The following is a 13,627-nucleotide window of genomic DNA, read 5'->3' as shown; positions in this document are numbered from 1 at the left end:
TCTGTACAAGCATATATCCAGGTGCTGTGGGGAGGGGAAGGAGGTAAGGCGGGGGGTGGATGGGGTGGGGGAGAGGAAGGAGGGGGCTCAGAAATCCCTTAAAGTGCCCTGAAGCAAGAGCGCAGTGCTTTCCATTTTGTTTGCACACAGTTTGATGAGAAACCCACTTTACGAGGCGGAATGGCTCCGGCCGGCTGGGCCGCAGTGTCTTCAGTCTTGTCCACAAGACACACTCCACGGGAACCCCCCGGAGAATCAAGGGGCTGGCCTCACCCCCCAGCCTCCATTTCCTGCCTGTCTCCAAGTCTGCCACTCGTCTTGTTGCGTGAACTTGAGTTAGGCACTTCCCTTCCTCCGCGCCTCAGTTCCTTCATCTGTAAAATGGGGATTAAGACCGTCTAAACCCCAAGTCTGCCCCTTGTCTTGTTGCATGAACTTGAGCAAGGCACTTCCCTTCCTCTACGCCTCAGTTCCCTCATCTGTAAAATGGGGATGAAGACTGTGAGCCCCATGTGGGACATGGACGGTATCCAGCCTGCTTATCTGTAAAATGGGGATTAAGACTGTGAGCCCCCCGATCACCTTGTAACCTCCCCAGCGCTTTGAACAGTGCTTTGCACATAGTAAGCGCTTAATAAATGCCATTATTATTATTAGCTTGTGTGTATTCCGATGCTTAGAACAGTACCCTGACGCATACTAAGCGCTTTTCGAATACCATTAAAAAAAAGACGATAAATGGTTAAGAAAACAAAAGAAAATTTGTTCCATTTCAGTCCCGTGTTATTTTAGAAGCAGGCAGAGTGCCATACCCAATTTGGGTTTTCTTTGTAGGCTAGGTCTTCACTGCCCATCACAAGTATTCCCGTTCTAAATAGAGCACTTTGTTTCGCAGCATCCATGAGACCCATCTATGTTTTAAAGACACAAAGCCGCAATTTATCCCTGCCCAGTCGAAAACAGCGTTGCGGAATGGAGGGTTTTTTGAAATCAGAGGATCGCATTGTTCGTATCGAACTCGATTTTTGCCCTCCCTCCCCGCACCCCCAGCACGAGAAAAGGGCAAATGGGCGATCAGAATCCCAAGACACGGCGGGCGACTTGCTCAGTGCACAGTTGAGCGCGCATTCGCTCAGGGGTATATTAATTACGGCATTTGTTAAGCGCTTACTGTGTGCCAAGCACTGTTCTAAGAGAAGCAGTGTGGCTCAGTGGAAAAAGCACGGGCTTTGGAGTCAGAGGTCATGGGTTCAAATCCCGGCTCCACCACTTGTCAACTGTGTGACTTTGGGCAAGTCACTTAACTTCTCTGGGCCTCAGTTCCCTCATCTGCAAAATGGGGATGAAGACTGTGAGCCCCACGTGGGACAACCTGATCACCTTGTAAATTCCCCAGCGCTTAGAACAGTGCTCTGCACATAGGAAGCGCTTAATAAATGCCATTATTATTATTATTATTATTATTCTAAGTGCTGGAGTAGATGCGGGGTAATCCCACGTGGGGCTCACGCTTTTAATCCCCATTTTACAGATGAGGGAACTGAGGCACAGAGGAGTTAAGTGACTTGCCCAAGGTCACTCAGCAGACAAGTGGCGGAGGCAGGATTAGAACCCACATCCTCTGACTCCAGAGCGCAGCACCAAGCTCTTGGGAGGTTGCGGTTCAGTAGACTTGGTAGCCCCGACCGGTAAATACTCCTGAATCAGCCTGGGCCCGGAGAGAGACCGTCCTTCCCCCTCCCGCCGCGCCCCCGCCGCACATCTCGGGGTGCAGGCTCAAAGGTGGAGGCTTCTGGGGAGCAAGGGAGGAATCGGATTCGATCGGGACCGATTTGACTGTGATCTAGACCGCAAGCTCGTCGTGGCCAGGGAGCGTGTCTGTTGGTTTTATCCTGCTCTCCCAAGCGCCGAGCACGGTGCTTTGCACGCAGTAAGCGCTCAGTAAATACGACTGAATGAGAGACGTGAACGGGAGCCGGTGCCCCCTTTCCCTTCCCGCTTCGCCACCCCGTAAACTTAGGGAAGCTGTGCCAGCTGGAAACGCATCAGGAGGTTCAAGAGCCATTTGGATAAATTGAATTTATCCAAATCCGTGGATGAGTAGGAAAGTCTGTCTCCCCCTTCTAGACTGTGAGCCCACTGTTGGATAGGGACCGTCTCTATGTGCTGCCAATTTGGACTTCCCAAGCGCTTAGTACAGTGCTCTGCACACAGTAAGCGCTCAGTAAATACGATTGATTGAAAGTCGGGGATAGAGAGGGCCAGTGGAGGATTGTTTGTTAAATGACCCAACCATTAGAATGGTTGCTCAAAACAAACCATTACATGATTTTTTTATAAAAAATGGTATCTATTTCTAGACTGTGAGCCCGTTGTTGGGCAGGGACCGTGTCTGTATGTTGCCAAATTTTACTTCCCAAGCTCTTAGTACAGTGCTCTGCACATAGTAAGCGCTCAATAAATGCAGTTGAATGAATGAATAAATCTGTTAAGTGCTTACTGTGGGCTAAGCACTGTACTAAGCCCCGGGGTAGCTAATCAGGTTGCACACAGTCCAGGTCCCACAGTCTTAATCCCCATTTTATAGATGGGGTAACTGAGGCACAGGGAAGTGAAGCGACTTGCCCAGGTCATGCAGCAGACAGAGGCGAAGTCCGAATTAGAACTCGGGTCCCAGATTTCCCCCAAGCTTCCTGGGCTTGTCACCATCTGAGAGCAAATTCTGTCATCGGCCTGACCCAGTGAGGCCGTTTCTTATATTTGTACGTTTTTGATGGGGTGTTTTTCTGGTACTTGTTAAGCGCTTGCTCTGTGCCAGGCACTTTACTAAGTGCTGGGGTAGAGCTGAAGGTAATAAGGTTGGACACTGTCCCCGTCCCTCACGTGGCAGCCTTAATCCCCATTTTACAGATGAGGAAACTGAGGCCCAGAGAAGTGGAGTGATTTGCCCAAAGGACACCCAACAGACAGGTGGCAGAGCCAGGGTTAGAGCCCAGATTATTCTGATTTCCAGGCCCGGACTCTATCCACTGGGCGACTTTGCCTCTCATTAACTTTTTCAATAGCTTCACGGTTAGAAGTCCTGTTTGAAACACGACGAAACGATAAATCTTTGGTTCTGTTCATCGTCAGGTGGGGTTTTGAATCATTAAATATTCGGCGCTCCAATGTTTCTGTTCGATCTATAGCGGTGGCAGATTCTCCACGCTACTGCAGAGCCTCGGCCCCGAGAACGCCGTGACCCTCCTGGTGTTCGCGGTGACGGAACATAAGATCCTCATCCACTCCCTCCGACCCTCCGTCCTCACCAGCGTGACCGAGGCCCTGGTCTCCGTGAGTAACCGCCTCTCTTCGGGAGCCGCTCCGGCGCTTAGCGATGTTGATTTTCATAACTAAAAGAGCTCAAGGTCGGCCTCGGACCGACTCCCTGGAAGCGTTAAGATCCGGGTCCTTGGGCTCGGGTCGTCCTGGAGGCCCGAGGCGACGGAGCTACTCCTAGGCCGGAGAAAATCCAGAGGGTCTTTTCCCGTTGCGATAGCTTCTGAATCTCCCGACTCGGGCCGCGTTTGATTCCGATTCCGTCCCCCGTCGATAGTTAAAAATTGGAGCCGGGGGAGCGTTTGAATGTCTTCCGTCCTCACGGACCTCGTCTTGGTGGCGATCGCCTGACTGTCCTAATGTCTCTGTTTTGATCCCAAGATGATATTTCCTTTCCACTGGCCCTGTCCGTATGTTCCTCTTTGCCCCCTGGCATTAGCAGATGTGTTGAGCGCGCCGTGCCCCTTCATAGTGGGGATCGATTCCCGATACTTCGATCTGTACGATCCCCCGGCAGACGTTAGCTGCGTGGACCTAGACACCAACACCATTTCTCAGTAAGTACCCGCCGGGGGTGTTACTCCAATCTGCTCTTTGTTTGGATTATGGTAGGGAGACGTCGGTCTGCCGATGGTATTTGGGGAGCGCTCACTGCGTGCGGCGCATCGGGGGGGGCGGCGGCGGGAGGGAGAGAAAGAGGAAGGGAAGAGAAATTGTCGGATTAGACAATTTTTAGACTGTGAGCCCACTGTTGGGTAGGGACTGTTGGATAGGGACTGTCTCTATATGTTGCCAACTTGTACTTCCCAAGCGCTTAGTACAGGGCTCTGCACACAGTAAGCGCTCAATAAATACGATTGATTGATTAGACATCTTGCAAGAGATGTGATTTGAAGATGAGAATGATGAGCCCAAGAGCAGGAGGTAGTCAATCAGGAGGATGGTATTTTAATTCCAAATCAAAAGAAACCAATTTCACTTCAGAGTGTTTTTCTTTTGTTGCCAGAAACACGTTCTTCATATATTGGATTTTATTTGCACAACCTCGGTTTTCTCTTGCCCGTTTTTTCCCCATGTATCAGGGAACCATTCTGAAAGTAGTGAAGTGCAGTGAAGCAGCATGACTTTTAGACTGGGAGCCCACTGTTGGGTAGGGACTGTCTCTATATGTTGCCAATTTGTACTTCCCAAGCGCTTAGTACAGTGCTCTGCACACAGTAAGCGCTCAATAAATACGATTGATGATGATGACTTAGTGGATAGAGCCTGGGCCTGGCATCAGAAGGGTTTGAGTTCTTAGCTCTTCCACTCATCTACTGTGTGACCCTGGGCAAGTCACTTCACTTCTCTGCCCCTCAGTTACCTCATCTGTAAAATGGGATTAAGACTGTGAGCTCCAGGTGGGACATGGGCTGTGTCCAACTTTTAGTTAACCTCGTATCTACCCCAGCGCTTAGTACAATACGTGGCACACAGTAAGCACTTAACAGATACAGTTTAAGAAGAAAAAAGTAATATAGCTAGTAAATCGTGTTGTTAATTTGCAATTCCAGAATTGGAGACAAGAAAAATATTGCCTGGAAGATTCTCCCCAAGAAACCTTGCAAAAATCTGATGAATACATTGAACAGTTTGCATCAGCAACTGGCCAAATGTAAGTGAATAAACTGAAGTTATTTTAGATAAGCTTCCTTGTTCCAAAACTAGTTCTAATTGATTGGGGCTGATTTGTAGGTAGATTTACTTTTCTATTTTTCTATGCAAAATACACATTGAATACATAGTTAATATATTTATATTTAGTCCTGTGTGGCCTAGTGGAAAGAGCCCGGGCCTAGGAATCAGAGACCCTAGGTTCTAATTCTGACTCTGCCCACTAGCCTGCTGTGTGACCTTGGATAAGTCACTTCACTCCTCTGGGTCTCAGTTCCCTCATCTGCAAAATGGGGATTCAATACCTGTCCTCCCTCCTATTTCGATTGTGAGCCCCATGTGGGACCTGATGATCTTCTAACCACCCCAGCACTTAGTACAGTTCTTGGCACATAGTAAGCGCTTAACAAATACCACGATTATTATCATTATCTTTACTAGTTCCCCAAAATGTTCGGGCATTCACACCATCGAAAAGGCCATTGACCTTTAAGGCAACCTCTATTGAAAGAAATAAACTTTTAAAAATGATCGTGATTGCAATGTCTGGGTTGGGAGGGCATTAACATTCTTTCAACTCCAAGAATGAATCTTGAGAAAATTCCCTTAGAACCTTAAACGTTCACAGAATAGAGCTGCCAAAATTATACTAATCGAGATGGCAATGGATTTAAGACGGGACACGTTTAAGTGGAGGGATTAAGCAGAGTGTGTTCTGGCAGTGTTCCAGAGAGGATGACAAGATGTTTTAACGCTAATGTATTTAGCTGATCACACGGGGAATTATAATGGCTCCCCCAGATCTGTCGGTTGACTCAAGAAGTGGGAGAAATTAAAGCGGGGTGGTGAGGCGGGCGAGGAGAAACTCAGAAACAAGAGGAGAACGAAACCTGTAGCTAAGCCGTGGGAATATGTGGCTTTATTGCGGAGTGCCATTTCTACATTTAAGTGTTTTTCCAGAGCCCTCTTCCTTTAAGAGCAAATTTCAGGTGGGAGATTTTTCCCTCTCCCTCTCTGGGTACAGCCACTATAAAAGAGTATTCTGTTTTGTTTGGGTGTAATAGAAGACCCTCATGACTTTTTTCTGAAACGGAATTTCCAACCCAAAATGGAAGCCTGTTTGACTCCGAAGGAGGAACAATTTGGGTAGATTTTAAAATGGTCTGTTTCCATGAAAAGATTCACTTCCTAAATCTATAATGGAGCGCCCTGACTTTCTCTTTTAATGGTATTTGTTAAGCCCTTACTCTGTGCCAGGCACTGTATTAAGCGCCGGGGTAGGTACAGGCTAACTAGGTTGGACACAGTCCACGACCCACATGGGGCTCACAGTCTTATTCCCCATTTTACAGATGAGGTAAATGAGGCCCAGGGAAGTTAAGTGACTTGCCCAAGGTCTACAGCTGAGAAGCGGCCACACTGCGTCTCCAGCTTGTATTCAAAATGGGGCTGACAAGTCAATCGATCAGTGGTATTCCCTGCCCGTAACGGGACGTAAAATATGAGCCGTCCGCTGCGCTGACCGCTGTCGGGTTTTCTTTGAACCGTTGCGATGACCACTATGGTGTCTCCTTTGAACTTGAAATTTTGAGAGAGCACTAACTCGGAGTCGGTTTCCAGTGCAGCAAAGACCAAGGGAAGATGGATTAATGGATTTGGCAATGAATGACTATGATTTCAACTTGGGAAAGAAGCTGCACGTGTTAGACATGGAGATCCAAGAAGCGTTTTTGGGTTTCATGGCCTCGATATTAAAAGGTTACCGGTCCTTCCTCCGGCCAATAACGCAAGCCCCATCTGAGACCGCCACAGACGCGAGTTCCCTTTTTGAGCTCCAAGGTAAGTTGGTGAAACCTTTTCCACTCTTGGCGTCCCTGATGATTTTGGGGAGTTGATCGACAACGCCGAACACTTAGCCTTTAGGATGTCCATTTCCTCTTTCGGAACACCAGAGCACACTTACGTTCTGGAATCAGAAGTGTATTTCTACACTGTGTTCTCTCCCGAGCACCTTGGTTGTAGTGAAATCAACAAATACAAATCAAATGAAATACGGATGAGTAGACATCCGGTCCCCGTATAAACCTTTCGTCGCCTTGGGGTTTAGATCGGAAATCTTAGTGACAGATAGGCAAGCAATACACTGCAGAAGTAAGGCAGAGAGAAAACGAGTTTGGTAAATGAGTGGCTTATTTTTTGACTTAAAAACGGCAATGCTGTTTCACGACCGAAGCATTTCAAAAACGGTGTTAGGGCTCCGTTCGAACAGGCGATCTGAACGTTGGTTCTCCTGACTCTCTGTGCATTCGTGTTCAACAGGTTTCTTAAAAAGCAGGGATCGCTCTCAGCAAAAATTCTATACCTTGATGACCAAAACACAAATGTTTATTCGTTTCATTGAGGAGTGTTCCTTTGTCAGTGACAAAGATGCAAGTTTGGCATTTTTTGATGACTGTGTGGATAAAGTAAGTACCATCCGACTGTATTGTTTCTACAAATAACTCTACCCTGTTTGGTGTAAACAGTTACAGTGAACACAACGAGTGTATTATCGAGAGTTTGTTCCAACTCTTGTTTGCCCTTAGGGCCCCAAGTCACTTGTTACCCCTCAGCCCAGTAATTGGATTCTTCTTGTCTCCTGCCGATTGTACAAGTCTTATTTAACCCTCAAACACAACTGTTAATGAACTAGCGAAGAGTATGTCGCGTTTCAGAACCGAGCCTTTTCCAAATATTTAGCAGTGGCTACGTAGTGCGGCGAAAAAAAGGCGCTGCTACCCGTGGGGTCCTGCAAAATGTATTGCAGTGATTTTTTTTTTCCGACTTACTTTCTTTTGAGTTCCACAACCTTCCTACCCCATTGAGGTGTGGTAAGTTTCCCTGTTCTTCCTCCCATCTTTCAATAGAAAATCCAACAGTGGTGTCACTGGGCCTGCAGCAAATAATAATAATAATAACAGTGGTATTTGTTAAGCGCTTACTTACATGCCAGGCTCTAGACACTGAACTAATCCAGCTGGACCTTCTGATGCCTAGGCCCGTGCTCTATCCGTTAGGCCACACTTCTTCCGTCTCCCAAGCGCTCAGCTCAGTGCTCTGCACCCAGTAAGCATTCCATAAACACCACTGATGGACGGATTGATCTCAGAAGCAGGGCGGGTTGGGAGTGTAGAAGAATGGAGGGCGATGGGCTGCCAACCTCTGGTAATCTGGGCCTGTTTGGGGGTTCTGTATTCGTAGTAAACCAGTGTCACCAAGAAGTCAGTCCGTGGAATTTATTGAGCACGAGAGGCCTAATGTCTGGTGGGGATGCGGGTGTTAAAATCAAAAAGCGGCATGGCGTAGTGGATTGACCACGAGCCTGGGAGCTAGAAGGATCTAGGTTCTAATCCCGGCTCTGTCACTTGTCTGCTGGATGACCTTAGGTAGGCGACTTCACTTCTCTGTGCCTCAGGTCCCGCATCTGTAAAATGGGGGATAAGACTGTGAGCCCTCTGGGGGACATAAACTGTGTCCAACCTGAACAGTGACCGGCGTGTACAAGGCGCTCAACAAATATCGTGGTGGTGGGGGGACAAAATTCTGGATATGGACATAAATGCTGTGGGGCTGAGGGTGGGGCGGGATGTCAAAGGCTTCAACAATGCGGATCCAAATGCCCGTAGTTGACACAGGGATAGAGGAAGCGAATAGAGGGGAAGGCTTCTCAGAGGAGATGTGATTTCAGTAAGGTTTGGAAGGTGAGGAGAGTTGGTCGTCTGTCAGATATGAAGCGGGGGGTCGGGCGGAGAGAGATGAAGGGTCAGAGGCGGGATGGGGGCGAGGGGCGAGGGGTCAGCGGTGAGACGGGAGATATTGAAGAACGGGGAGTAGCGTGGCGTTATCGGAGTCAAGTGAGGATACCCTCCCTTAGTGTCTCTCTCACGATCCCCACGATCAGTCAGTCATTTATTGAGCGCTTACTGTGTGCAGAGCACCGTACTAAGCACTTGGGAGAGTACACTGTGACAGACACATTCTAGACTGTGAGCCCACTGTTGGGTAGGGACCGTCTCTTTATGTTGCCAACTTGGACTTCCCAAGCGCTTAGTACAGCGTGGCTCAGTGGAAAGAGCCCGGGCTTGGGAGTCAGGGGTCATGGGTTTGAATCCCGCCTCTGCCACATGTCTGCTGTGTGACCTTGGGCAAGTCAGTTAACTTCTCTGAGCCTCAGTTCCCTCATCTGTAAAATGGGGGTTAAGACTGTGAGCCCCACGTGGGACAACCTAATCACCTTTGTATCCCCCCCAGCGCTTAGAACAGTGCTTTGCACATAGTAAGCGCTTAACAAATGCCAATATTATTATTATTATTACAGAGCTCTGCACACAGTAAGTGCTCAATAAATATGATTGAATGAATGAGTGAATTCCCTGCCCACAGCGAGCTTATAATGGCATTTATTATTAAGCACTTACTATGTGCAAAGCACTGTTCTAAGCGCTGGGGAGGTTACAGGGTGATGAGGTTGTCCCACGGGGGGCTCAGAGTCTTAATCCCCATTTTCCAGATGAGGTAACTGAGGCCTAGAGAAGTGAAGTGACTTGCCCAAAGTCACACAGCTAACAAGTGGCGGAGCCGGGATTTGAACCCATGACCTCTGACTCCAAAGCCCGGGCTCTTTCCACTGAGCCACGCTGCTTCTCTAGCTTGTAGCTATAGTCTAGCTTATAGTCTATAGTTTATAGTCTAGAGGGGGAGACAGGCGTTAATAGAAATAAATAAAATTACAGATATGGACATAGGTGCTGTGGGGCTGGGAGGGGGATGAATAAAGCATCCCACAGCATCCAATCCAGGGCACCGCACACTAAGCGCTCAGTAAATACTGTTAATTAAGAAGTGTATGAGTTTATTGCTTCAAACTGTAAGATCCTTGTGGGCACATCTAGCAACTGTGTTGTATTGAACTTCCCCAAATGCTTAGTACAGTGCTCAGTGCACAGTATGTGCTCACTAGATATGTCTTTTTCACAGTATTTGTTCAGCAACTACTACGATGAGAAGCAGCGTAGCTCAGTGGAAAGAGCCCGGGCTTTGGAGTCAAGAGGTCTGGGTTCAAATCCCGGCTCCGCCAAATGTCAGCTGTGTGACTTTGGGCAAGTCACTTAACATCTCTGTGCCTCAGTTACCACATCTGGAAAATGGGAGTTAAGACTGTGAGCCCCCTGTGGGACAACCTGATTCATTCATTCAGTTTAATCGTATTTATTGAGCGCTTACTGTGTGCAGAGCACTGATCCCCTTGTAACCTCCCTAGCGCTTAGAACAGTGCTTTGCACATAGTAAGCGCTTAACAAATATTATCATTATTATTATTACAGTGCCAAACACCGTACTAAGCAATAGATGGATTGATCCGTAAAGTCGTCTTAAGGTGATTTTTCTCAGTTTTCTCCAATCCCTGGAAAGTTGAGGATTTATATCCCTTGGACCGAGATTTTTGTCTTCAGTTGTTGAAGTCGATAGCTTGGATTTGGGTTGCTTATCCAAAGAGATGGGGAAATGCGTCTTTTCTTTTTTTAAACAAGACACAGTTCAACTTTCGGTAGACAAAGTTAGTCTCTATTACCTGGCCAGGTGATGCTGTGAAGGAGAGAAACAACGTGGCCTAGTGGATAGAGTGTGGGCCCGGGGGTGAGTTGGTCCCGGCTTAGCCACTTGCCTGCTGTGTGACCTAGGGCAAGTCACTTCATTTCTCAATTTCTCAATTACCTCCCCTGTAAAACGGGGATTACGGCTGCGAACCCCATTTAGGACATGGACTGTGTCCAACCTGATTAGCTTCTAGCTACCCCAGGGCCTAGAACAGTGCCTGGCCTTTAGTCAGTGCTTAACAAATACCAGAAAGAAAAGAGAGGGACATTTTTGCCTCTTAATTTTGTCTTTGTCCCAGAAAAGAGAACACCAGCTTTACAGCAAAATCTTGGGCTACTTCATTTCCCTCGATTTTAGCGGATCACCTTGAAAAATCAGGCCTCGTTAGATCGGAGGAAATACCAGACCTACTTGTCATCTCGTGAAGAGCCCGGGACATTATGTGCGGTGACAGTGATGCATTGTATAATTAATGCGGGAGGGCTAGGATTTCCTTAAAGTAGGTCACCGGCTGGTCTTTGCGCAGGAACGAAGCCGGACGACCATTAGAATTGTTCCCTGTGGGTTAGATGTCCCGAAGGAGAAACAATGCCCCGAAAATATAGGAGGTGGCATGAATTTTGATTCGCCAGAAGCCATGGTACTTCTGAAATATGGTATTTTATCCATGCTGTCACTAGAAAATTTGAATTCTTCACACTGTTCTCCCTCCTACTTAATTTGTGAGCCCCATGTGGGACCTAATGATCTCTCCCAGTGCTTAGTACAGTGCTTGGCACGTAGTAAGCGCTTCACAAATGCCACAGTTACTATTATTATTATTGAATCCAGAAGGTTTAAGGCAGTTTGTTTTAGTCATTAATCACCCCCCTCCCCTACCCCGCCCCGTGAAACATCACCACTGGAGCACAAGTTTGTAGAGTTGTCGTGTTGCCTTGACTGGCTGCTTGGTTTGCGGGGCTGAGAAAATGGTAGCGGGAAGTGGCCTACAAGCGAGAACGAACTAAAATATAACGAATGTTCCCGTATATATGTTTGTACATATTTATTACTCCATTTATTTTACTTGTACCTATCTATTCTATTTTTTTATTTCTATTTTATTTTGTTAGTATGTTTGGTTTTGTTCTCCGTCTCCCCCTTCTAGACTGTGAGCCCACTGTTGGGTAGGGACCGTCTCTAGATGTTGCCAATGTGGACTTCCCAAGCGCTTAGTCCAGTGCTGTGCACACGGTAAGCGCTCCGTAAATACGATTGATTGATTGATAAGGGAACTGAGACCCCAACATCACCAGAGCGGGGCTGAAGTGTCCAAAGGACCACCCGGTTTTCAGGTAGAGTGGGTGGTGTGTGTCAGTAAGCAAGTGCTTAAGACCAAAGGAGGAATGAAATGGTTGGTTTGTGATCCATCCGGACAGATAAAAGTAGCGATCGGATTGTGTTCTGCTGGGCCTGGGATCAGAGAGGGCAGGAATCTTCTCCCATTCCCTTCTGCGTCGCCCTGGCACTTGCATTCGCACCTTTTATTCACCCCATCCTCAGCGCTCCTGTACATATCTGTAATTTATTTAAATTAAAAGCCTGCCTCCCCCTCTAGACGGTAAGGGAATCTCTTCCAACTCTGTTATATCGTACTCTCCCGAGTGCTTAGTACAGTGCCCTGCGCAAAGGAAGCACTCAACGAATGGATCGACCGAGAGGCTTGTATTTGAATAAAGTTTCTTTTGGGGGCTGCCTGTAAAGAACCATTTGTTCTCATTGCCAATACTTTGGATTTAGGAAGCCTTGTGACTAATTAGCAGCCGTTTCATGAATCTGGGTTTAGACTTTTCTTAATTATTACAAGGATTCCTTTCACGCGTTTTTAATGCAACTGTGAATGGCTGGTCAAAGAACGAGATAGGAGTTGGATTTTTCACCAATTGAGACGGATGTCGCTTTGCCTTCTTTACGGCAGAACTCTTGAATAGATGTAGTGGTATTTATTGAGGTTCTACCGAGACTGAATAGATGTAGTGGTATTTAGTAATAATATAATAATAATAATGGCATTTATTAAGCGCTTACTATGTGCAAAGCACTGTTCTAAGCTCTGGAGAGGTTACAAGTTGATCACGTTGTCCCACGGGAGGCTCCCAGTCTTCATCCCCATTTTCCAGATGAGGTGACTGAGGCACAGAGAAGTTAAGTGACTTGCCCAAAGTCACACAGCTAATTGGCGGAGCCGGGATTTTGTACCCATGACCTCTGACTCCAAAGCCCGGGCTCTTTCCCACTGAGCCACGACTTTGAGCCCTCACGTGGGACAGGGACTATGTCCAAGCCGATTTGCTTATATCCACCCCGGCGCTCTGTATAGTGTCTGGCCCATAGAAGTGCTTAACAAATACCACTATTTTTACTATTATTATTAATAATAATAATAATAAATAATACAACAAAAACACAAGGACTCACTCCCTGTCCACAGGGAGTTTACACTATAATGGCAGTGACAGACTTAGAACTCTCTAATAGTGGAAATGATAAACTCGAGTCTTAATTGAAAGTTCGTAGAAGTATTTTTAATAATAATAATGGCATTTGTTAAGCGCTTACTGTGTGCAGAGTTTACTAGTATCTGGTAAGCACTTACTGTGCTCCAGGCAGTATACTAAGCACTGGGGTAGATTCAGGTTAGGCAGGTTGGACACAATCCATTTCCCACGTGGTCCGACAGTATTAATTCCCATTTTATAGATGAGTTAACTGAGGCACAGAGAAGGGAAGCGACTTGGCCAAGGTCACACGGCCATAGCATTATGGCTTATAGCTCTGTTGTAGCTACAATTGTTACGAGATCGAACACCTTCCCTGTCAGCAGTCTGTTTCTTTCCAGATGAGGAAACTGAGGCCCAGAGAGGTTGTGACTTGCCCAAGGTCACGCCGTCAGCCAGTGGTAGAGCCGCCCCCCTTAATCCCTCTGCTCTTCCACTGGACCACACTGCTTCCCTAAGCGTACATACAGATATGCGCGAGA

The 13,627-nt window shown here is 47.1% G+C and overlaps 1 protein-coding gene across 7 annotated transcripts in view; it reads left to right on the top strand.

Annotated features, from left to right (window-relative positions):
* Nucleotides 1-13,627, top strand: part of DENND4A (DENN domain containing 4A) — an 82,579-nt gene that overhangs the window by 35,515 nt on the left and 33,437 nt on the right. For all 7 annotated transcript variants that reach the window (XM_038767651.1, XM_038767649.1, XM_038767650.1 and 4 more), the window contains exons 9-13: nucleotides 3,189-3,333; nucleotides 3,700-3,875; nucleotides 4,872-4,972; nucleotides 6,592-6,810; nucleotides 7,291-7,436. In XM_038767651.1, coding sequence (XP_038623579.1) covers nucleotides 3,189-3,333; nucleotides 3,700-3,875; nucleotides 4,872-4,972; nucleotides 6,592-6,810; nucleotides 7,291-7,436 — 787 coding nt within the window. The remainder of the gene's footprint in view (nucleotides 1-3,188; nucleotides 3,334-3,699; nucleotides 3,876-4,871; nucleotides 4,973-6,591; nucleotides 6,811-7,290; nucleotides 7,437-13,627) is intronic.

This window comes from Tachyglossus aculeatus, chromosome 26 (genome assembly GCF_015852505.1).
Source record: "Tachyglossus aculeatus isolate mTacAcu1 chromosome 26, mTacAcu1.pri, whole genome shotgun sequence".
NCBI lineage: Eukaryota > Metazoa > Chordata > Mammalia > Monotremata > Tachyglossidae > Tachyglossus > Tachyglossus aculeatus.
Note: the sequence above shows the minus strand (reverse complement) of the source record. Positions and strands in the feature narration are given on the sequence as shown.